At 49.7% G+C, this 24,224-nt stretch overlaps 1 protein-coding gene across 2 annotated transcripts; it reads left to right on the top strand.

The window, feature by feature from the left end:
* Positions 1 to 1,715: 1,715 nt before the first annotated feature.
* On the top strand, positions 1,716 to 23,295 carry DEF6 (DEF6 guanine nucleotide exchange factor). Of its 2 annotated transcripts, none has more exons than XM_055407054.2 (11): positions 1,716 to 1,869; positions 12,469 to 12,609; positions 13,253 to 13,438; positions 15,112 to 15,348; positions 15,437 to 15,583; positions 19,282 to 19,390; positions 19,585 to 19,883; positions 20,906 to 21,072; positions 21,184 to 21,382; positions 22,412 to 22,502; positions 22,701 to 23,295. In XM_055407054.2, the coding sequence occupies exons 1-11, from the start codon at positions 1,774 to 1,776 to the stop codon at positions 22,922 to 22,924; spliced, it is 1,896 nt and encodes a 631-aa protein (XP_055263029.2). In that variant the 5' UTR covers positions 1,716 to 1,773; the 3' UTR covers positions 22,925 to 23,295. The 2 variants fall into 2 exon arrangements, with proteins under 2 accessions (XP_055263029.2, XP_088687272.1); XM_088831146.1 differs by having other exon boundaries at positions 13,364 to 13,438.
* The last annotated feature ends 929 nt before the right edge of the window (positions 23,296 to 24,224 follow it).

Genomic DNA, 24,224 nt, shown 5'->3' on the forward strand with positions numbered 1-24,224 from the left:
ATTATGTCTACTATTGTGGGCAGGATCCCTTAGAAGAAATGGAGTAGCCATCATGGTCAACAAGAGTCCGAAATGCAGTACTTGGATGCAATCTTAAAAACGACAGAATGATTTCTGCTCGTTTCCAAGGCAAACCATTCAATATTACAGTAATCCAAGTCTATGCCCCAACCAGTGATGCTGAAGAAGCCGAAGTTGAACAGTTCTATGAAGACCTATAAGACCTTTTAGAACTAACACCCAAAAAAGATGTCCTTTTCATCATAGGGGACTGGAATGCAAAAGTAGGAAGTCAAGAAACACCTGGAGTAACAGGCAAATTTGGCCTTGGAGCACGGAATGAAGCAGGGCAAAGGCTAATAGAGTTTTGCCAAGAGAATGCACTGGTCATAGCAAACACCCTCTTCCAACAACACAAGAGAAACTCTACACATGGACATCACCAGATGGTCAACACTGAAATCAGATTGATTATATTCTTTGCAGCCAAAGATGGAGAAGCTCTATACAGTTAGCAAAAACAAGACCAGGAGCTCACTGTGGCTCAGATCATGAACTCCTTATTGCCAAATTCAGACTTAAATTGAAGAAAGTAGGGAAAACCATTAGACCATTCAGATATGACCTAAATCAAATCCCTTATGATTATACAGTGGAAGTAAGAAATGATTTAAGGGTCTAGATCTGATAGATAGAGTGCCTGATGAACTCTGGATGGAGGTTCGTAACATTGTACAGGAGACAGGGACCAAGACCATCCCCATGGAAAAGAAATGCAAAAAAGCAAAATGGCTATCTGAGGAGGCCTTACAAATAGCTGTGAAAAGAAGAGAAGCGAAAAGCAAAGGAGCAAAGGAAAGATATAAGCATCTGAATGCAGAGTTCCAAAGAATAGCAAGGAGAGATAAGAAAGCCTTCCTCAGTGATCAATGCAAAGAAATAGAGGAAAACAACAGTAGTGTTGCTGCTGCTGCTGCTGCTAAGTCGCTTCAGTCGTGTCCGACTCTGTGTGACCCCATAGACGGCAGCCGACCAGGCTCCACCGTCCCTGGAATTCTCCAGGCAAGAACACTGGAGTGGGTTGCCATTTCCTTCTCCAATGTGTGAAAGTGAAAAGTGAAAGTGAAGTCGCTCAGTCATGTCCGACTAGTAGCGACCCCATGGACTGCAGCCTACCAGGCTCCTCTGTCCATGCGATTTTCTAGGCAAGAGTACTGGAGTGGCTTGCCATTGCCTTCTTAGATGGCCTTAAAAGAAATGCTTTATCCAGAGCCTAATCCAGCTTTACATCCATCCTCAGACCTCTTTACAACCTATGAGGTGAGCATTTCTCCTGCTTTACCAATGAGAAGCTGCTTGAAGAGGTTACATTGTTCATCCAAAGCCTCCCACCTGGTAAGTGTGGGATTGGTACAAGACCTGCCCCTTGCTGTCTGGCTCCAAACTCAGGATGGGCTCGCTTTTCCTTCAGCAAGCTGCCTCTGGGGGCCCAGGAGGTTCGGGGGCTGCGGCTCCCAAAGGGCCTCACGCCCAGGGAACCAGGTTGAACAGAGCTGGGGCCATAGCTCCCCAGGGCTTGGTCCCCTGTTCCAAGCAGGGAGCGGGGCCGCTGAGCAACAGGCTGGGTCCTGCCAGCGCGGGAGCCCTCGAGAGCAGGCAGGTGGAGCTCTCCGACCGCGCTGCGGCCCTGCTGCGGTCTCTGCTGCCGTTTGCATTTCCTGAAACCGGATCTTGGTGTCAGAGCCGCCCCTGGGCCTGGCGGGCGCCTCAGCCATGGCCCTGCGCAAGGAGCTGCTTAAGTCCATCTGGTACGCGTTCACTGCACTGGACGTGGAGAAGAGCGGCAAGGTCTCCAAGTCCCAGCTCAAGGTGAGGGGCACCCGGGGCACAGCGGAGGCCGGCAGAAGCGTCTCAGCAGCCCCTGCTTCCTGGGAGCTCGGCGCGAACCCTGCGCTCCTCCAGGGGCACCCCAGCTAGCCAGGGGCCCAGGGAGGGTGGCGGGGCTGGTGCTGGGTAACTGGGGTGACATGGCCTGGTGGATGCTGCTGCCCACCATCCAGAGGCCCCAGTGAGGTGTGTGCAGGGCCATGGTCCAGAGCCCCGACCCAAACTCTCAGGAGAGCAGAGGTGGCATCATGGGGTTCTGAGGGCCACGAGCCAAGCTACATCCCAGATTCCATGTGATGAGCACACGTCTCCCCAGAGTCAAGCTTGGGCATGCACCTTACTCCTTCCTGCTGCTTCCTCCTTCCTGCTGCTTCCTCCTGGCTTTGAAGAGAGACAGTTAGCTAGTACTTGTCAGTCACTTCCTCCCGGAGCTGAGAGAGAGGGTACAAGAGCCTCTCGCGGCCCCAAACCAGGCGGCTCAGTCACCCTTGGCCGGAGAGCATCTACTCTGCACCCTGCCTCCTAGGTGGGACAGAACTGGGAAGGAGTAAGGACTAAAGACCCCATCGTACTGCCATTCACCAACCCCCTCACTCCCACCAGGTTGGGAAACTTACCTTAGGCCTTGAGACCTCTAGCAGGGAAGGAATAGAATCTGAGTCCAGGAAGAGCCCCATCAGTGATTGCCCTGCAGTTTATCGCTTGGTCCTAGATAATTCCTGGGAGACCAAAAAGTTTCTCTCCTGCACTCCTGGGTTAGTGCTGCCTTCACCCTTGTTAGTGGGCAAGAAGCAAGGCCCTAGGCCACTGGCGCCAGGGGACACAGGGAGACAGGATGAGGGAGGCCTCAGCCCTCTGGGATCTGCCTTAGGGGTTCATTCATTCACTCTACAAATATTACTGAGCACCAGGTATGCGCCTGGCACGAGGCTAGGCCACAGACTTCCTTTCCTGCCGCCCTCCCCCCACCCCCAAAGGAGGAGTATAATCTCAAGGAAACCTCCATTCTAAATGACTGAGCAGGAGGTGCCTGGAAACCCTAGAGACGAATGGGACAAGATAGGCATTGTTTCCCCTCCCTCTTTGCTGAACTTGGACATCCCAAACTGGTCCTATCCCGTAATTGACCCCTTAGCCAGACTTGTGAGCATCTAGTAAATGATTCTTGGCTCTCCCAGGAAAGAGAGTCCACAACCACCTTTGATCATCTGAGAGAATCTCCCAAGAGGCAGATTCTTCCTCACATTCTACTTAAATCCTCTTATTGCAGGTTATGTAGTGAGCTCTGCAGGGCAGACAGAGGAAAAGCAGATCATCCAAACCCTATCCTTGCAGAAACTCCACGTCCTATATCTGCCTCCCATGTTGCCCGTTTATTATCTTTCAGGAAAAATCCCAACCTCCATAGTTTGTTGTCTCCATTTACCACCGCTCCATTAGTTGTGGCTCCTGTGACACCTCCAGGCTCTCTATTTCCCTCATAAATGGAAGGTACTGCACTTAGATTTCCTGAGCCCACCAGGCAGTAAGGCTTCTTAGATGGACCTTCTGTCTTGGCCTCTGACTGGGCAGATGCCTGTGCCCCCACCCCCACCTGGTGAGTATTTACAAGAAAGATTGCATGGGCAGGATGCATAATCGAACCATCCATCCACTGTCTTTGTACCACCTCACAGCTCACAATGAGCCTACTGCCAGCAGCTTCTGCGGTCACACAGGATTAGTGGCAGATTTCAACCCATCAACAGAAAACGTGTCTGGGAACTCGAGTAGCAGTGGGAGTCTCAGGCCCAGCAGCAGGTGGACCAGAAACTGCAGGGCCCACGTCATAGGAGAGAAAGATGAGGAAGGCAGTTCTCCCACCAGCCTGTGATACTGGAGCCCGGGAGGGGAGGAAGTAATAGTGCTGGGGGCGGGGATGCCGGAAAGGCAAAAGAGCAATAGAGAAGTGGTCAGAAGGCAGAGGAAGAAGCAGACGACAAATAGAGACCAGCAGGGCACACTCCCTCCCCGGAAAGACTGGGTGAGAAGGGAAAAGACCTTGGGGTCAGCCTGTCCTTACCAAAACTGTCCCTGGCCTTGGCGTCCTCTCTTGGGAAAAGGCTGGGGGACCTGCACCAGCCCAGAGCAAGCTGGGACAGTCACCCACTTCTCTCCAACATGTTGGCAGAAAGGCTGCCACCGGCCATCCTGGGCAGAGCCCAGATGGGGCCAGAAGGAGGAGGAAGAACAGCAAGTCCTCTGAGAAGTACCCCGAAAGAGTCAGGATTGTCTTCTCTGAGGGGCCTGACCTGGGTGTATGGTTAGAGCAGTGTGTGTCGATGAGAATCCTAGGAGGCCTACCACTTCCCCTTGACCAGCAGGAGCAGAGGCAAGGCAGGGAGGGTGAACTAGGGCCTTTCCTACTTGACTCTGTGGGGTCCCAGAATCCTGAGCCTCTAGTTGGCACTCAGGGCAGTCCCGGGGCCCAGGGAGGAGTTGTGCCCACCGATATCCTCTGAGTTTCGGGCTCTGCCTCCTCTGGAGAGGGACAACAGCCTTCCCCTAGGTGCCGCTGCTGCTTTGCTGCTGCTGCTGCTAAGTCACTTCAGTCGTGTCCGACTCTGTGTGACCCCACAGGCATGTCCAACTCGGTGCAACCCTATGAACTGCAGCCCGCCAGGCTCCTCTGTCCCCAGGATTCTCCAGGCAATATTACTGGAGTGGGATGCCATTGCCTTCTCCAGGGGAACTTCGTGACCCAGGGATCAACCCCGGGTCTCCTGCATCGCAGGCAAGATTCTCTACCACTGAGCCCACCAGGGAAGCCCTCCTCTAGGTGAAGGGAAGTTAATAACAACTCCAGTTCAGGAATCTGATGACAGGTCCTCAGCTTTGCCCTGACCTCTGCCTGCTGTGGTCTTCTCAGTCTAGAGTGTGAAGGAGGGAAGGATGATTCAGTGATACAGAGCCCTTGACTCAGAGCCATACAGGCCAATACCTATATTGCTCCCCAGCAGGGTGACCTTAGGCAAGTCACTGACCAGCTCTGAGCTATAAAGCCCAAGGGCTGAACTGGGGATCACCAAGCTCTCCCGCTAGCCTAGGAAAGTAGATTTTAACAAAGTGTATCAGGTAGTTGAGACTGATCCTGACACAGCCTCTCCTCCCTGCTTCCTTCTCTGAGCCTCCATCTTCCCTTTGATGCCTACACCAATCTCTCCAGCCCCTTCTTGCTCTCAACAGACGCACAGCCAATCCAGAGATTCTCCCCTTTTAAAATTCCTGGTGCTCCTCCCTCATGATAGTAGTTTTGCTTTAGTACCCACTGGTTGAGAAAAATATATTCAGTGACTCTTAAAAAGAATCTATAAAGTTTAAAAGGATCACTTAGCACCTGGATACATTTAAAGACTACTGACTGTGTAAAAGAGAGGAATTAGCCATTCTCTTTGCAGTTAGTGATTGGTACTTTTAAGGATGTCCAAATGCTCTGTATCCTCATCTACTACTGAAGTCTAAGAACTACAGGATCATGGGCCTGACACCCATTGCATTGCTGCACTTGAGTTTTTAGGGAACTTCCCAGGTAGCGCCAGTGGTAAAGAACCTGCCTGCCAATGCAGGAGACTGAAGAGACACAAGTTCGATCCCTGGATTGGGAAGATCCCCTGGAGAAGGAAACGGCGACCCACTCTAGTATCTTGCCTGGAAAATCCTATAGACAGAGAAGCCTGGTGGGCTACAGTCCATGGGGTCACAAAGAGTCGGACATGACTGAGCTGCACACCACACACACACACAGACACACACACACACATGCCCCCAGGGGAGAACCACTGCCCCCCACACAGACACAAAATGCCCCCAGGGGAGAACCACTCCCCCACACGCCTACAGAGGAAACAGTGAATAAATGATGTCTCTCAAAGGTCAATGGCTGCCAACCCAGAGGTCAGGGGCTGCCTGGGTGGGTGGGGGAGACAGAGAGCCCTCTCTGGGGGAGCCCGAATGAGAACTTGTGAAAACTGCAGACACCTGGACCCCACCCCTGGAAACTCTGAGTCAGTAGGTCTGGGCGGGCCCTGGCAGATTTCAGTTTCAACCAGCTCCCCAGGTGATTCTGATGCTTAATCTGAGCCCACGTAGCATAGAGATCTAGCGTAGGGCTTTAGGGTCAGACCTTGACTTTAAAGAAGACACTTCACCTCTCTGAGCATCGGTTTCCTCCTCTGTAAAAGCAGGATAAGGAGTGTCCCCGCCTCCAGGGCTAAGGAGTGATTGAAATCGGCAGGTGACTGCTGCGAACTCTCCCGCAGCCAGCCGTTTCCTTTCCAGCAGTACCCTCCTCTGGTGACGCCCTCTGCCCGCCCCCAGCCCCTTCCCTCACCCCCCCCAACCCCCCCCCCCCCACCGCGCCCAGGCACAGGAAGCCTGGCAAACCAAGGTCAGCTGATTTCTCCAGGGAGAGGCCCTGAACCCTCAGAGTCTGGAGCCTTTGTCCTGATAGCTCGCAAGAGTCAGAGCCAGTGCCTGGGGCTCCTCAAATTCCCCTGGCACAAGGTACAAGTGACAGAGGACAGCGTGGGCCAGTGAACTGAGGAGAGGAGCAGTTCAGACAGCTGTGTGCTGCCGGGTGGCAGCTCCTGTCCTGGGGTGGGAGAGGAGTTCTGCAAAGTCTCCTTGAACTCCATTTTTAGAGGTGTGAAAACTAAAGCCCAGGGAGGTTAGTGTAAAGAGATTCAGTCCACATCCATCTGAATTTTGTGTTTTTCCCACTTCTTCTCTTGAAGCACTTAAGTTCATTCAATAGATATTTATTTAGTATCCATTATGCCAGACCCAGCAGTACAGCAGTGAATAAAATAAAACAGACAAAAAAACCCTTACCCTTGTGTTGACCATTCTAGTCAGAGAACGCAGATGAATAAACACAATAAGTCAGAACTCGTGATACGTGACATGGAGGGAAAATAAAGCAGAAGTGAGGATAGGGAGTGTGGGGAGTAGATGGGATGGCATCACAGATTTAATTAAGGTGGTTGGAGAAGCACCACCACCCCCACCCCCTTGCCGGAGAAGGTGGAGAGGGTGTGAGCTGTGCCGTGGCCAGGATGAAGAATGTTTCAGGCTGAAGGAATAGCAAGTGCCAGGGCCCTGAGACAAGGGCATGCCTGGCATGTCTGGGGAACGTCTAAGGGGTCAGAGTCGCTGGACAGAAGGGAGCAGGAGGGATGAGGTCAGAGAAGGTATAGAATGAAATCTCTGGAAGGACTCCAAGAGTTCACCCTGAGAACCTTGGAAAACCACTGCAGCACTTACGTTAGACTTAAGGGGAGTTTAATCAAAAACCTTGAGCGTGTATGGGTCATGGTGCTGAGCTCTGGAGTCAAGGTTAAGATGAGAGTCCTTGCTGCCCTCAAGGGATGTAGAACAGCCAGAAATGCTCACACAAACAAGAAACAGCAAAAGAACATTATTACAAAGCGACTTAATAGCAGGGTACATTAATAACAGTGGTTAATGGCACCCTTTGTTTTTTATCACTAGAGTTTAAATTTTTTGTCATAAAAACAATATATGCTCCCGGCACAGAAAATTGTGCTTTTTAAAAAGTTGAAATTTGTTAAAAAAGTAAAATATGTTTTACTGGTTAAAAAAAAAATTCAAAAATAGTGTTAAAGAAGGTGAAAGTCCCTCCCCTCCCTTGGGAGTGTGGTAGGGTGATAGTTGTTAACAGTTGCTGAGTCTTCTAGATTTTTTTTCTATGTACAAATAAACACATTAGATTGAACTATATGAAATTGCTGACATTGGATTGTTTTGGCCTACTCAAATAGCAGTTTAAAATGGTTCCACCTAATATTTGCACACATATTATTCTAGAGATATTTCATTCTAGAGCATGCTTTTTTCCACCTGCCAGTATAGTAGACATATCTTTCCATGTCTGTTCACACAAACATAATAATAAAAATAGCTCAAAACTTTTATTAAGCAATACCTTTTATTGCACTGTGTACGAGGTGCTTTGCTGAGCGCTTTGTTCTAAAACACCCCGTGGAGCAGGCCCCCTTATTTTCCTCAAAGAGGAGACTAAAGTCTTGGGGAAGTTAAAAATCACTTGCCCATAAGCACACATGTGGCAGAAGTAAAATTTTTCAACAGGTCCATGATGTGGTATACCTGTCCCCTCCCGACGGAGACCCAAGCTGTCTCCAATGTCTTATATACTCTTTTTTTGGCGGGGGGCATTGGCAGATTGTGCCAGGGCATGTAAGATCTTAGTTCTTTGATAAGGAGTCAAACCTGTGCCCCACTCACTGGAAGCTCGGAGCCCCAGTCACTGAACTGCCAGGCATTACCCAATGCCTTATATTCTAAACAATGCTTCAGTGAGCATTCTTGTACAGGTATCTCTGTTCCCTTGAGCATCTGTAGGTTGGATGATTGAAAATGCTGGGGTCATGCCCAATTTTACATCCGATAGAGTCTTGCCCTCCAGAAAGACTACCAATTCACAACTTGACAGTAGGGCATTTGAATCCCTGTTTATCCACAATCTCCTCAATACTTGATAGTATCAGCCTTTTGCATCTTTGCTAATTTGTTAGGTTAAAAAAAAATCACAATTACTATAACCAGGAGGGAACTTATATTTGCTCTGGCACTGTATCTATATATGATCTTACTCTGCCCTCACGGCCCTTCTGCGTGGTGGGTATTACCTCATTTTACTGACAATGAAACTGAGGCTCAGGGAGCAAAGAAGTTTCTTCAAGGCCTCATAACTAGAAAGTGAAGGTCTCTGGCCTTCCATGTTTCCCCCTTCAATGGAGTGTAGCATTTGGCTGGGCTGTGCAGGAAGCTTCCTCAAAGAGGTGCTCTAGGAAACTCGAATAAACATAAGGACATGGGTAATTTGAAAAGAGGCCAGGAGACAGCGAGTAGAAGTGTGTGAAGCTTAGAATAACACCTGTCTCTTCAGAAGTGGGTATTTCTCTCGTGTTGGTCACTCTGGATTTTAAGTGCTTGGCATTTAGCAGTGGCACCTCTTGGAGTGTGGATTAGTATCCTATGACCATAGACGTGTTAATCATGTCTTCTCTGATTATAGGTGGTGGAAACCAAACTCTAAATAGCTTAAGGGAGATGTTATATCTTGGCTCACATAAACTAGACTCCAAGCACAGTATTGGCTTCAGGCTTGGCTGGATCTAGGTCCTCAGATGGTGACTCTCTTTATTCCTTGACTTGACAGCTTGATAGTATTCTCTGTCGTCGTTATTGTTGTTCAGTCGCTTAGTCATGTCCAATTCTCTGTGATCCCATGGACTGCAGCATGCCAGGCTTCCCTGTCCTTCACTGTCTCCGGAGATTGCTCAAACTCATGTCCATTGAGTCAGTGATGCCATACAACCACCTCATCCTCTGCCGCCCCATTCTCTTCATGCCCTCAGTCCTTACCGACATCAGGGTCTTTTCCAGTGAGTCAGCTCTATGCATCAGATGTCCAAAGTTTTGGAGCTTCAGTGTCAGTGCTCCCAGTGAATATTCAGGGTGGACCAAGATGTCAGCTGCATCTGTCATCTAGCACCTTAACTCTTTCCAGGTTTACCCACAGAAAGAATATACCTCTTCTCCACTAGAGGAAGCAAAAATCCCAGGACTGCTTCTCAGTGGCCTGGAATTGGTCATGTGCATTCTCAAACCAAACACCGTGACTTAAAAGTGCCCACCCCTGCAACCAGATGGGGTAGGGGTGCAAATGGCTAATACCACAGATACTGAAAATGGAGACGTATTTCTCAAAGGAAAATCAAGGCTCCATTACCAAAAGAAGGAAAGAGGGCAGAGTTCATCAGGAAGAAACTCCGGATGTCCTTTAGAATAAGAGAAAAGCAAAACTATAGACGGCTATAGTTCATGTCTATAAAACTATAGACATGAGATAATTTGACGATCATGGGAATGAGGGTTGGGGTGGGGGCCACAGATGACTGCCCAGGTGGGGTGAGGGAAAAGAGACATACTGATCCCCTCAATGGGCCCCCCAACTTCCCACTTTGCTGAGTTGAACACGAGGCTCAGGAAAACATTGGAGAGAAATCTCAAACCCTTGTCCCTCTCCTCTCACAAAAGAGAATAAAGAAATCAAGACAGTAGGCATGCCAGCTTAGAGGTGTTGCCAGCTCCTGCCTCAGAGGAGCTGGTTCCAAGGTGAACTGCTGGTGGTGAAGCAGCCCTTGAATACAGCGTTGATTGACTACCTTGGGTGTGCAGACTAGACATGGTGCTGTGAGACAGGAAGATCCCAGAGACCTCGTCTCCAGAGTTTACTATATAGTTGGGGGATGAAGGTGAGGTCAATATTTTAATAGGGAAGCTGCCTTCAGAGTCAGGAACACCTGTTTCCAACCTCAGCTCTGCTGTTTACTTTTTTAAAATATTTGTTTATTTGGCTATGCCAAGTCCTAGTTGTGGCATGGGGTGAGGAGATCTTGGATCTTAGTTGTGGCATGTAGGATCTACTTCTCTGACCAGGCCCCCTGTGCTGGAACTGTGGAGTCTTAGTCTTAGCCTCTGGACCCCCAGGGAAGTCCCTCTGCCACTTATCAACTTCTCCAAGCCTAAGCATCTTCATCTGGAAAACAGGGGCACTGCGGTCTGTATATCATGGTCACCAAGATTAGATATAGGGTATAGAAAGCACCTCATACAGTGGCTGGCACAGAGCAGGTGACTATTTCCTCATTCACACTTTCTGTGCTATCACAGAATTATACCAAGACAGTTTTATTTTTTTCCCTGATCTCCTTGTTCAAGCTTCAGCCTCTTTGTGCTAATATGATGGGTTTGTTAACCTACCTGTTTCTCCCGTCATTATCCCTTTTGGCCATCCAGCACCCCATGGACCATTTCTTATGCCCCTTCTTTGCGCCCTCTCCAGCTCTCTTCCACCTTTAGAAAGGAAATTACTGAAACTGAACACACCTTTCCTGGAGCAGGCTCACTGGGCTCCAGGCACAATTCAGCCTGACCCCGAGTCTCTGACGGTAGATGTCAGGTTTCTGCTCCTGAGTCTTGGGATCTGCTGAGCTGGATTGGAATCTTAGGCTGTTGTTCACTGAGTCCTCGCGCAAGTAACTGAGTCCCTTGAACCTCCGTGTCCCCATCTGCAGAAAGGGGACACACCTGCCTAATGAGTGCCAAAAAGCATGGCTGCCTGGGTTTGAATCCCAGCCCTGCCAGCTCTGTGCCTTTGGGTGAATTACTTAACATCTCAGAGTCTAGGGGGTTTTTTCATCTGTCAGATGAGGATGTTAACATTTGTTCTGGGCGTTGAGGGAAATATATGCAAAGTACTGAGCACAATTCTTATTGCATAGCAAGTGCATATGTTTTTACTTTTTTGTTTTTTATTGAGGTATAATTGACATTTTAATTTCAGGTGTACAATGTAATGATTCTTTATTTGTATACATTGTGAAATGGTCACGAGAAGCCTAGTTAACATCCATTGCCATGCATGGTTTAAAAAAATTGTTTTTCTTGCAATGAGAGTTTTTAAGACCTACTCTCTTAGCTACTTTCAGATGCATACAGTATTATTCATTATGGTCACCATGCTATATATTATGTTCCCATGACATATTTAAAAACTGGAAGTTTGTAGCTTTCGAGCACCTTCACCTGTTTCACTCACCACCCCATACCTCTTGCTACCACCAATCTGTTCTCTGTATCTGTGAATCCCTTCTTTTCCCTTTTTAGAAAATTCTACATATAAATGAGATCATACTGTATTTGTCTTTCTCTGTCAGATTATTTCACCTGGCATAATGATCTCAAGGTCCATTCATGTTGTTGCACAAGATTTCATTCAGTTTTTCACAACTGAATTGCCTTCCATTGTAAGTGTTCAGTTCAGTTCAGTCACTCAGTCATGTCTGACTCTTTGCGACCCCATGGACTGCAGCACGCCAGGCTTCCCTGTCCATCACCAGCTCCCGGAGCTTACTCAAACTCATGTCCATTGAGTCGGCGATGCCATCCAGCCATCTCATTCTCTGTCGTCCCCTTCTCCTCCTGCCTTCAATCTTTCCCAGCATCAGGGTCTTTTCAAAAGAGTCAGGTCTTCTCATCAGGTGGCCAAAGTATTGGAGTTCAGCTTCAGCATCAGTCCTTCCAGTGACTATTCAGGACTGATTTCCTTTAGGATGGATTGGTTGGATCTCCTTGCAGTCCAAGGGACTCTCAAGAGTCTTCTCCAACACTGCAGGTCAAAAGCATCAATTCTTCAGTGCTCAGCTGTCTTTATAGTCCAACTCTCACATCCATATGTGACTACTGGAAAAGCCATAGCCTTGACTAGATGGACTTTTAATTTTATTTATTGTATGTGTATATGTGTATATATGCATATGTGTGTGTGTGTATATATATAAAGAGAGAGGGGAGAGAGAGAAGTTTTAGTTATGATTGAGCTAAATAGTGTGTGTAGAAGACTCAGCCAGGATGGGGGTGAGGACAACAGGCGGGAGCAGCCCTGTGGCCCAGCTCAGGCTGGGGCTCAGGAAGGTAAGCGCCCCTCTGTCTCAGGTGCTGTCCCACAACCTGTACACGGTCCTGCACATCCCTCATGACCCTGTGGCCCTGGAGGAGCACTTCCGCGATGATGACGATGGCCCTGTGTCCAGCCAGGGATACATGCCCTACCTCAACAAGTACATCCTGGACAAGGTGAAGCCCCTTTCACCTCTCTCCACTTCCCAACCTGGCCAGCACCCTAATTCCTTCCCCCCAACTCCTCCCTCCATGAACCCCATGTCTGTCCCCTCTGTCCACCCATGCCCCCATCTCCACCCTTCACATCTCTGTCACTCGCCCCTTCTTTGCCCCCCTTAAAACTCACTCCAATTCCCTGCTCTCTATCCTAGCCTCCACCTTCCCCATGATCTTCACCCTTCCTGCCTAGCTTTCAGCTGTCATTGTACAAGTGCTTTCCAGCTCTCCGCTAAGTCTGTCCCCTCCACTCCTCCTAGCTGTCACTGTCTTCTCAGGTTCTTCTTGACTGTTCATTTCCTCCTGAGCTTCCCCTTTTTTCTTCCCGGCCTGAGGGACTGAGCTTCTCTATGGATCGGGAACTTGGGTGGAGGTGGATGCAGGGAAGTGATGCGTGTGGCAGGGCTGGGGGTTTGGGGGTCAGGCTGGTTGGGTAAACAGCTCCCTGATCATCAGCTCAGGGATTACTCAGGTGAGAGTCCCGGCGTGGCAGGGTGGGGAGCAGGGAAACAGATGACCCTGAGAAGCCAGCTGGAGCCTAGTTGGGTGGTGGAGCTGGGGCGAGGCAGCCTTCGCAGCTGACTTGCAGGCCTGGTGGCAGGTGGAAGAGGGGGCTTTTGTTAAGGAGCACTTTGATGAGCTGTGCTGGACCCTGACTGCGAAGAAGAACTATCAGGTGGATAGCAACGGGAACAGCATGCTCTCCAATCAGGATGCCTTCCGCCTCTGGTGCCTCTTCAACTTCCTGTCTGAGGACAAGTACCCTCTGATCATGGTTCCTGATGAGGTGAGCCCCAGGGACTTTATCACTTAGGGACAGGCCTCAACAAAACCATGAAGGAGGCCAAATTGTCTCTCGACTTCCCCACATCCTCTGTCTTCTTTATCTCTCCACTGGCTACCTGTCACACCCACTCATCTCCAGACACTTAGAACTGCCCATGTCAGAGCAATGATGCCTTCTCCCAGGAGGTCCAAAACTACACCTCCTTCAAGGCTCTGCTCGCTCTCACAGCAGGGAAATGATTCTGCAAACTCTGTTTACACAGAGGTGTGAATGCCTGATACATTGCTGAGCATTTTGAAATGAAAACATTTAAAATTAAGTGGCAGGATTTCAGGCACTGTGGCAAACTGAGAAGGGTGCTATTTTAGGGGAATGGAGACCTCCCAGGGACATCTCTCCAGTCACTCCCAAGTGGGCAACCAAGTCTGGCCCTGGTTCCAGATTTTCTCTTCCTGTCTCCTACAATATAGCAGGGAGCCAGGATGGACTCAGCTCAGACCCCAGAGAGAGGGCATATTGGGAACACCAGCCTAGAACCCAGCTTCCACCTTCTCAATTCATGGGTGAAGCTGGGGCAGGTGACCCCTTTGGCAGCCAACCTGCCCCCTTCCTCCACTCCCCACTCCGCTGTCCACTCAGCCTTCTCCTGACCCTTTCTGCCCTCTGGTGGTGGTAAAGATCCCAGGGCGAATTTAGGTCTTTCAAGTAGGGCACAATGTGGTGGTGGGGGGTCCACTGTATTTACGAGAGGTCTTGGTCTGTCTAACTGCACTCAGGTTCATGCCCTTGCTTCTGTCTTTGGGAAGAGTGAGGGTGCCCCCACCCCACTCCCAACCAAGACCCAGTAACCCCAAGAGTGAAAGTCCTACAGAGAGTTTTCCAAGAAGCTGTTGGGGCAGCAGAAGGACGTGTGCCTGTCTTCACAGACACAGACGCCTGGCTGGGTACCTTTGTCAGACCCCTGCCAGCAGGGTGAGGTGGCCTCTCTGAGGCCAGAAAGCTGTTCGCTTTTGTGATCAACACGCAGTGTGAACAAACTGCAGCAGGATGTACCCCAACCACCACTTCCTGTTCCTCTGCAACAGGTTTCCTGTCCCTGCCCTGCTTGCTCCCACCTCCCATCCCCTTGCCCGCTGACAAGGGAACGATCCCCAGGGCTGGGGCTGGGGGCTTGGAATAAGGACTCATGGGGTGTCGACCTGAATTGAGCTTTGCCTGCTACCAACTTGCTGTGCAATTCAAAACAAGTCACTTCCCCCTTCCCCCGGCTTGAACCTCAGTTTTGTCATCTTCAGAGTGAGGAGATTGAACAAGAGGGCCCTTATCCCCCGCTGACGTTTTCTATGACTTGCTGTCTCTGCCTGGCCCCCAGTCCTCAGCTCACACCTCACCGTGCCCTTAATTCAAGGCAGGAAGGACTGGAGCTTGGGGAGAGGATGTCTGAATTGAAGTTGGGGCCCCAGGATCCCCTCCCAAATCTCAACTCAGGAGTCCACCTGTGTTTAGTCATTTAGTCCTCTGATACGCATCCACCCCCTGAACCTGCCAACCCCCGTCCGTGGTCACTTCTGCCCTAGCTCTGGGAGACTGATGGTAGCGACCCCTGGTGTCAACACCAGAAACACCACCTACTGTGGCCACCAAGCCTTCCCTCCTTCCCTCCTTCCCTCCAGGTGGAATACCTGCTGAAGAAGGTGCTCAGCAGCATGAGCTTGGAGGTGGGCTTGGGGGAGCTGGAGGAGCTGCTGGCTCAGGAGGCCCAGGCAGCCCAGAGCAGCGGGGGGCTCAGCGTCTGGCAGTTCCTGGAGCTCTTCAACTCAGGCCGCTGTCTGCGAGGCGTGGGGCAGGACGCACTCAGCATGGCCATCCACGAGGTCTACCAGGAGCTCATCCAAGACGTCCTGAAGCAGGTCAGGCCTGGCTGGGGACCAGGGGCGGACCCCGAGGAGGGTGGGGGCCGGGCCTAGGACGCCTCTGACTTGGCTCTGGCTCTGGCAGGGCTACCTGTGGAAGCGAGGGCACCTGCGGAGGAACTGGGCAGAACGCTGGTTCCAGCTGCAGCCCAGCTGCCTCTGCTATTTCGGGAGTGAAGAGTGCAAGGAGAAGAGGGGTGTGATCCCGTTGGATGCGCAGTGCTGCGTGGAGGTGAGGGCAGCAGGTGAAGGGGTGGAGCGTGTATTGGAGCGAGGCCCAGAGGGGCTCTGGTGTAGCCTGAGGGCAAGGGGTCAGGAGGAGGGCAAGGTGGGAAGCCCCAGTGACTTCCCCACCTAAGATTTCTGCTTAGGTGACTTGGAACTTGGTGGGTCTACTTATACGTGGATTTTTTTTTCAATAAATACGTACAGTACTGCACCATCCACAGTTGGCTGAAACTGCAAATGGGATAACTGGGATACTGAAAGTCACTCAGTTGTGTCTGACTCTTTGCCCCATGGACTATAGCCTACCAGGCTCCTCTGTCCCTGGAATTCTCCAGGCAAGAATACTGGAGTGGGTAGCCATTCCCTTCTCCAGGGGATCTTCCCAACCCCGGGATCGAACCCAGGTCTCTTGCATTGCAGGCAGATTCTTTACAGTCTGAGCCACCAGGCTGACTTTAAAGTTATAAGTGGATAACTTATCGACTGGGCAGAGGTTTGGTACCCCTAACCCGTGAGCTGTTCAAGGGTCAACTGTATACCTGAATGCCTCAAGGCCATTCTCAGCCATGTCCGCACTTTTTTTTTCTTTTAGAAAAGTAACACACTTTATTTTTTCCTTCCAGTTTCATTGAGATATTATTCACATACAGCACTGTGTAAGTTTAAGGTGTACAGCATAGTGATTTGACTTAAACATATCATAAACTGATTAGCACAGTAAGTTTAGTGAACATCTGTCACCTCATATAGGTACAAAATAAAATAGAAGAAAACATTTTTTCTGTGATGAGTAATCTTAGGATTTACTCTCTCAACAACTTTTATATATAACATTTGTTGTTGTTTAAGCTTCCCCGGTGACTTATCCATAAAGGACTCACCCCCCAATGCAGGAGCCACGGGAGATGCAGGTTCAGTCTCTGGGTTGGGAAGATCCTCTGGAGGAGGGCATGGCAACCCACTCCAGTATTCTTGCCTTGAGAATCCCCATGGACAGAAGATACTGGCAGGCTACAGTCCACAGCGTCGTACAGAGTGGGACACGACTGAAGTGACTTAGCATACACGCAGTCGCTAAGTTGCGTCTGACTCTTTTGTGGCCCCGTGGACTGTAGCCCACCAGGCTCCTCTCTCCATGGGATTTCCCAGGCAAGAATACTGGACTGGGTTGCCACTTCCTTCTCCAGGGGATCTTCCCAGCCCAGGGACAGAACCTGAGTCTCCTGCATTGGCAGGCAGATTCTTTACCACTGAGCCACCAGAGAAGCCTCGTATTTTACTGTTACCTACAGCAGCGTTAATTATATTTTTCATGTTGCATGTTACATCCCTAGTAAAACTTTCTTATTTTCTATCTGGAAGTTTGTACCTTTTGACTGCCTTCATCCAACTCCTCCTCCCCTATCTCCTCAACAGCCCCCTCGTCCCTCCTCTCCGGTAACCACAAATCTGATCTCTCTTTCTATGGATATGTTTGTTCGTTTTTGAAGTATAATTGACCTGCAACACTATGTTAATTCCTGTTACACAGCATAATAATTCAATATTTCTATGTATTTCAAACTGATCTCCACGATAGTTCTACTTATGATAGGTCACCATGCAAAGATAACTATGTAATCATAATTGACTATATTCCCCACACTATTCATTTTATACCCATGACTCACATTTTGCAACTGGAAGTTTGCACCACTTCATCTCCCTCAACTTTTTCTTCCCTCTTCCTACACCCCTTACCCTCTGGCAAACAAATCTGTTTTTTTCTCTGAAACTGTAACTCTATTTAGGTTTCATTATGTTTGTTCATTTGTTGTTGTTGTTTTAGATTGCTTATGTCAGCACTTTAAAAAAAACAACTGCAAATCAAATCCAATACTAAAGTCATTGGTGAATGATGTGGACTTTGCTAAAGATTTCAGAGGCGATAACTTATGACTTACTCTATCCAGCAAAATTTTCTAAAAGTCCTCTTTAAAGGTCTTTCTCCTTCACCCAAATTCTATTCCCTTTGGCAGCAAACCAGATAGGGACTTCCCTGGTGGCTCAGATGGTAAAGAAGCTGCCTGCAATGCAGGAGACCCAAGTTTGATCCCTGGTTGGGAAGAGCCCCTGGAGAAGGAAATGGCAACCCACTCCAGTATTCTTTCCCAGAGAATCCCATGGACAGAAGACCCTGTTGGCGACAGTCTGTGGGTTGCAAAGAGGCAGACGTGACTGAGTGACTAACGCTTTTACTTTGGCCACTCTATATTTCCCTATTCTTTCTCCTTTTCTATTCCTTTTCCTGCTTTGACTCTGTCCATTATTTTAGAGGCTTACAGCAACAATTTAAAAAATTATAGTAAAAAAATATATATATAACATGAAATTTGCTATTTTAACCATTTTAAGTGTTACAATTCAGCAGTATTAAGTACATTCACATGTAACCATCCCAATTATCTATTTCCAAAGCTTTTTCTTTTTATCATCCTAAATAGCAGCTCCGTACCCATTAAGCAATAACTCATTCTCCCTTCCCTCCAGTCTCTGGTAACCTCTGTTTTGCTTTCCATCTCTAGGAATTTGCCTATTCTAGGAGCCTCATATAAGTGGAATCATACACCATTTGTCCTTTTGTGCCTGGCTTCTTTCACTTAGTATAACATTTTCAAGCATGTTTTGGCATGAATCAGGACTTCATTCCTTTTAATGGCTGAATAATATTTCACTGTGTGAATGGACCATATTTTGTTAATCTATTCATTCATTGGTGGATGTTGGGTGGTTTCCATCATTTTGCTATTATGCATAATGCTGTTATGAATATCCATGTACAAGTTTCTGGGTGGATATATATTTTCTTTTCTCAAGGCACATACCTCGGAGTAGAATTGCTGAATTACACAGTAATTCTATGTTTAATTTTTGAGGAGCAGCCAAACTCTTTTCCATGGTGGCTGCACCATCTTACATTCTTACCAGTAGTAAATGAAAACTCCAATTTCTCACTAACACTTGTTATTTTACATGAAGAACATTATTATAGCCATTCTAGGCTGTGTCCATCTTTGTCATGTAAGGAAACAGCTATCATTGTGCAAAGAGCACAGATCTAGGCAGAAATCCAGCTCCACCACTAACATGCAGTATGAATCAGGCAGGTTCTTGGACCTCTTAAAGCCTCAGTTTCTTTCTAAGATGGAGCTAATAACCTATGCCTGGTACAGACTCTAGAACACATGAAGCTCAGTGGGTAGCTATTATTTTCCACTAGAATGTAAGCTTAGGCAAGGCAGGGATTTGGTCTGTTAGGCACATCTTAGTAGTATCCCATATGCCCAGAGCAATGAGTGGCCTGCAGACACTACAGAATATCTGTGGGATGAATGAATGGAGAACTTTCTCAGCAGGTAGTGAGGACCCTGTCATGAGAGATGTTGAGCCCTGATCTGGATAAACACTGAGTGGTCACTGTGTGTAGGCCCCACAGAGAGAGAGTAATAGGAGAGCTGTCCCATCTTCAAAGAGCAAAGGCTATAAGAGTTGTGGGGACACTAACCTCCAAACCAGGCCACGCAGGCTCCTGGCAGACTGGGTGGAAGGGGTGCCAGGAGGAGATGATGGTCAGCCAAGGGGGTAGGGGTTGGAGCTGGAGCCCCCTGGGGAGGGTGTGGCCCTTGACCCCAGTGAAGCCAGCCTGTCTGGGCCTTCTCCCAGGTGCTGCCCGACCGAGAGGGGAAGCGCTGCATGTTCTGTGTGAAGACTGCCTCCCGCACCTATGAGATGAGCGCCTCCGACACGCGCCAGCGCCAGGAGTGGACAGCTGGTGAGTGCTCGCGGGGTGGCCTGGACCCGGCTGGGCCCCAGTCGCCTCATCGGTGAAAAGGGAGCGAGAGCCCTTTGCCCAGCAGGAGGCCGTAGGCCGGAGGCTGGATAGGAGCCACTCCAAAGGCCCCTTTCTGGAGGTGGGCCCCCTCGCGGCCCCCCATCTCCGACTGGCCCCTCCCGCTCCCTCCGCAGCCATCCAGACGGCGATCCGGCTGCAGGCCGAGGGGAAGACGTCGCTACACAAGGACCTGAAGCAGAAGCGGCGCGAGCAGCGGGAGCAGCGAGAGAGGCGCCGGGCTGCCAAGGAGGAGGAGATGCTGCGGCTGCAGCAGCTGCAGGAGGAGAAGGAGAGGAAGCTTCAGGAGCTGGAGCTGCTGCAGGAGGCGCAGCGGCAGGCGGAGCGCCTGATGCAGGAAGAGGAGGAGCGGCGCCGCAGTCAGCACCGGGAGCTCCAGCAGGCGCTCGAGGTCCAGCTGCGCGAGGCGGAGCAGGTGCGGCTGCACCGGGGCGGAGGCGGGGGGCGGCGGGGTGAGGGCCCCGCCGGGTGCTGAGCGCCGCGGGGCGGGGCCACGCACTGAGGGATGAGCGTGGAGGTGGGGCTTGTCTTGAGGGATTTTGGCGGGGACAGGTATGGGATGGGGACAGGGCCTGTGGGGTAAGGGACCTGGCAGAAGGGTGGCTTGAGAGGAGAGATGGTGTGGGGCGGGGCCCGAGCCTACGAATTGGGAAAGGATGGAGCGGAGTGATAGGTGTAGAATGAAGCCAAGTTGGGAGACCTTGGCTGGCTGGGGGCGGGACCTTGACAGAGGAGCTGCTAAAGACCTTGTGTCTGGGGATGAATTTGGACCGAGGTTGGACTATGTGGGACTAGACTTGATCTGAATTTATAATGAGGCCAGTCTGGAGAAGGTAGGATGGGAGGAAGACGGGATGAACCTGGAGACGGACTAGAGGTGTAGAGGCAATTAGATTTAAGATTTAAGAGATCTAGGTCTGGAGTCGAGACACTGTGGGTTCCATACCGGCTCTGCCTCTTAGGAACCTTGTGATCTCAGGTAAGTCATTTGGCCTTTCTGTGCCTCAGTTACCTGTGACATGTTGATGCCAATAGAACTTGGTTTATAGGAGTGTGGAAAGAAGGATCAACTAAGGAAATATTTTTGAGTTATAATTGCTCTAACAATTATAATTATAGTCGTTCCCTTGCTAGCACTAGCCTAATTATAATTATAAAACATTATATTACAACGTATAATAATAACTATTAAGGCTGGTGCTAAAAAGGGGATGACTTGAGCCCCTTTCCCCCGTGTGGTTCACTGATCCTTATCTGACCTAGTCAGGTTTTCAGAAGGGGATCAGATCAGGAAAACCTGACATGAAGGAACTCCCCAGCCCCTCATCCAGAGATAACTAGCTGGGCTGGCCTAACAAAGCCCTGGGGAAAGGGCAGCACACCCGCAGCTTTCCTCCACCGGACCCCCACTGACCTGGCTCCATGTCCCCCGTGCAGGCCCGGGCCTCCATGCAGGCTGAGATGGAGCTAAAGAAGGAGGAGGCTGCCCGGCAACGGCAGCGCATCAAGGAGCTGGAAGAGATGCAGCAGAGGCTCCAGGAGGCCCTACAGCTGGAGGTGAAAGCTCGGCAGGATGAGGAGGCCGTGCGCCTCGCCCAGACCAGGTAGGACCAGGCAGCCCCTTCTGCTTCCCTTCCCTGATGCCCCACTCTCCCACCTGTCAAGCACCTGTGAGGTGCCTCGGCCCTAGAGGTGACACACTGGGCATCCCGCAGACTGCTAGAGGAGGAGGAGGAGAAGCTGAAGCAGCTGCTGCAGCTGAAGGAGGAACAGGAGCGCTACATTGAGCGGGCGCAGCAGGAGAAGCAGGAGCTGCAGCAGGAGATGGCCCTGCAGAGCCGCTCTCTTCAGCAGGCCCAGCAGCAGCTGGAGGAGGTGCGGCAGAACCGGCAGAGGGCCGATGAGGATGTGGAGGTGAGGCCTGGGGTGGAACAGGTCACAGGCAGCAGGGTGAGCATGTGGCACAGGCTCTGGAACATTCCCTGGCGCTCTGTCCCTCAGGCTCTACTATCGCATGACTGTGTGGCCTCTGACAAATGGCCTAACCTCTCTTAGCTCCAAGTCCCTCATCTGAGAAAGGGGACTGGTAATTGCATTGCTCTGAAGATTAAGCAAGATAGCACGTGATACTTAATATTCAGTAAGCACTGAAGAAACATTAACTGCTGTTTTTATCATTGTTACTCATCTGGGCAAAATTTTTTTCCTCCTACTCTTCCAGCCCCTACTTTGCTATCCCTGCACTTTGGTTCCACTCTTTGGAGCCCAAATCTCCATAGAAGATTTTTTTTAAAAAAAGACAAACTTTTGATGTTTTATTTTTATTAGTATTCATTATTTTATTTTGCTTTGTTGGCATACATGGTCATTGTAAAAAAAATTCAAACACAGAAATAAGTATCATAAAAAGAGAAAATTCCTCTATGATTCCCCACCCCACTGCTGCTGCTGCTAAGTCACTTCAGTCATGTCCGACTCTGTGCGACCCCACAGACGGCAGCCTACCAGGCTCCCCTGTCCCTGGGATTCTCCAGGCAAGAACACTGGAGTGGGTTGCCATTTCCTTCTCTAATGTGTGAAAGTGAAAAGTGAAAGTGAATTCGCTCAGTCATGTGCGACTCATAGCGATCCCATGGCCTGCAGCCTACCAGGTTCCTCCATCCATGGGATTTTCTAGGCAAGAGTACTGGAGTGGTTTGCCATTGCCTTCTCCGGGAAACTATACTTATGATTATTTTTGACTATTTGAGGGTCTTTGAGTCCCCTGAAATTGGATGCCAACTTTGTTCATACACATAGCTCTTTATGAACATACATGAGTTTTTCTGCGAAGATGATCAATACTCTTTGTCGGATGCTAAGGGGCCTGTGAACCTGAAAAGATTGAGACTTGCTGTCTTGGAGGGTGGCTCTGACCACTCTCCACTGGTCCTGTCCCCACAGGCTGCTCAGCAGAAGTTGCGCCAGGCTAGTACCAACGTGAAACACTGGAATGTCCAGATGAACCGGCTCATGCATCCAATTAAACCTGGAGGTGAGAAGGGTTAGACCTTGGAGCTTTCCATGGAATGGGGAGGGACAAGGGAGGGAGGAGGGGAGATCCCCACATCTGCAGAGCCAGCAGGGCACTGCAGGTCAGGGGGTGCTCCTCTCCCCTGGGGGCTGAAGTGAAGCCCCTCAACTTCTCTCCTTTGCACGCACTTTGCTGCTTCCTCTGCCTTTTCTCTGCCAGACAAACGTCCCACCACCAGCAGCTCCTTCACAGGCTTTCAGGCCCCTCTACTTGCCCGCCGCGACTCCTCCCTAAAGCGCCTGACTCGCTGGGGATCCCGCGACAACAAGACCCCCTCACCCAGCAGCAGTGACCAGCAGAAGTCCCTCAATGGTGGGGAAGAGGTTCCCAGCTCAGCTTCTGCCCCTCAGGAAGATAAACTGGACCCAGCACCAGAAAACTAACCTCTGCCAGCCTCTTACCCCCATCTCATGCCTACCAGGACCTGGCCACAGCTGGCCTGTGGGTGACACCAGCCTCTGCAGAAGAAGGAGCTGCAGCCCTGGTGCCCAGGGCCCAGGCCCTCGGACCATGAAACAGCCCGGATTGGAACCTGGTTTGTTTTTTATTTTTGCACCAGCCCCAGGCCTCAGACCACTGAGGCTGTCAGGGATGGTGATCCTGAGAACTTGACCCTGTGCCTTAACTCCAAGGGTCCTATGCCCTGGGCTGGGAAAGAGAGTCAACAAGCAAGCCAGGGACCACCTGTCCCGACTGCCACCAAGTTTGGAGGCACATTTCTGAATAAAAACTGCTGTTGGTATAAATTATGCAACAGGTTTGTTGTCTATCTCTCCTACCATTTTCTCTCTTCTTAAGTCCAGTTATAGATCCCAGGAAGAATATGGTATAATGCAGTGGCTGGGAAAGTCCACTCTGCCACTTACCAACTGGGTGACTTTGGTCAAGTTTCTTCACTTCCCTGTCCTTCAGTTCCCATGTTGATAAAATAGGGGAAATAATAGGGCTTCCCTTATAGGGTTGTTCTGAGGATTAAGTGTTTGGCACATGAGAAAGCACCACTGTTGATATAGCCCAAAAGTGTTTATCGAGCGTATATTCTGTGTCTGGAAATTTATCAGGTTATCTGTCACGGCAACCCTGAGAGATGGATATTATTATTCTCTTTTTACACATGGGCAAATTGAGGCTCAGAGAGGTCAGGTAACTTGCCTAAAACCTCTCAGACTTGGTTCCTTCCCATATTGCCTGATTACCTACCTCACTACCTAAGACAGAGATCTGGGAATCTAGGATAACTTGCTCCTTCCCTGACATCCCCTTATGAAAAATCCATCATCAAATCCAGTCAATTCTGTCTCCTTCATGGTTTCATATTTATCCCTCCATCTCTAACCCCATGGTTACTGCCATGGCTAAGGCCTTCGTATCCTCCACCTGGGATTGAACCTGGGCCCTTGGCAGTAAGCGTGCAGGGTCCTAACCACTGCACCACGAGGGAATTCCCTAAGGTTAGATTTTTAATGGGAAAGTGGAATGGAAATACAAGTATAAGGAGAAAAGGAGACAATATAAAATTTTTGATTGCTGAAGAAGAGCTTGTTCATGTTTGTTTTTTTTTTTTTTTACCGTCTTGACCTTGATACTTTTTTCTACCATTTAAAGAAATTGAAGTACAGTTCATTTACAGTGTTGTGTTAATTTCAGGTGTACAGCAAAGTGACTCAGATATATTATATATAT

This window comes from Moschus berezovskii, chromosome 23 (genome assembly GCF_049115385.1).
Source record: "Moschus berezovskii isolate FMDL1 chromosome 23, NW_MosBer_1.0, whole genome shotgun sequence".
Classification (NCBI taxonomy): domain Eukaryota; kingdom Metazoa; phylum Chordata; class Mammalia; order Artiodactyla; family Moschidae; genus Moschus; species Moschus berezovskii.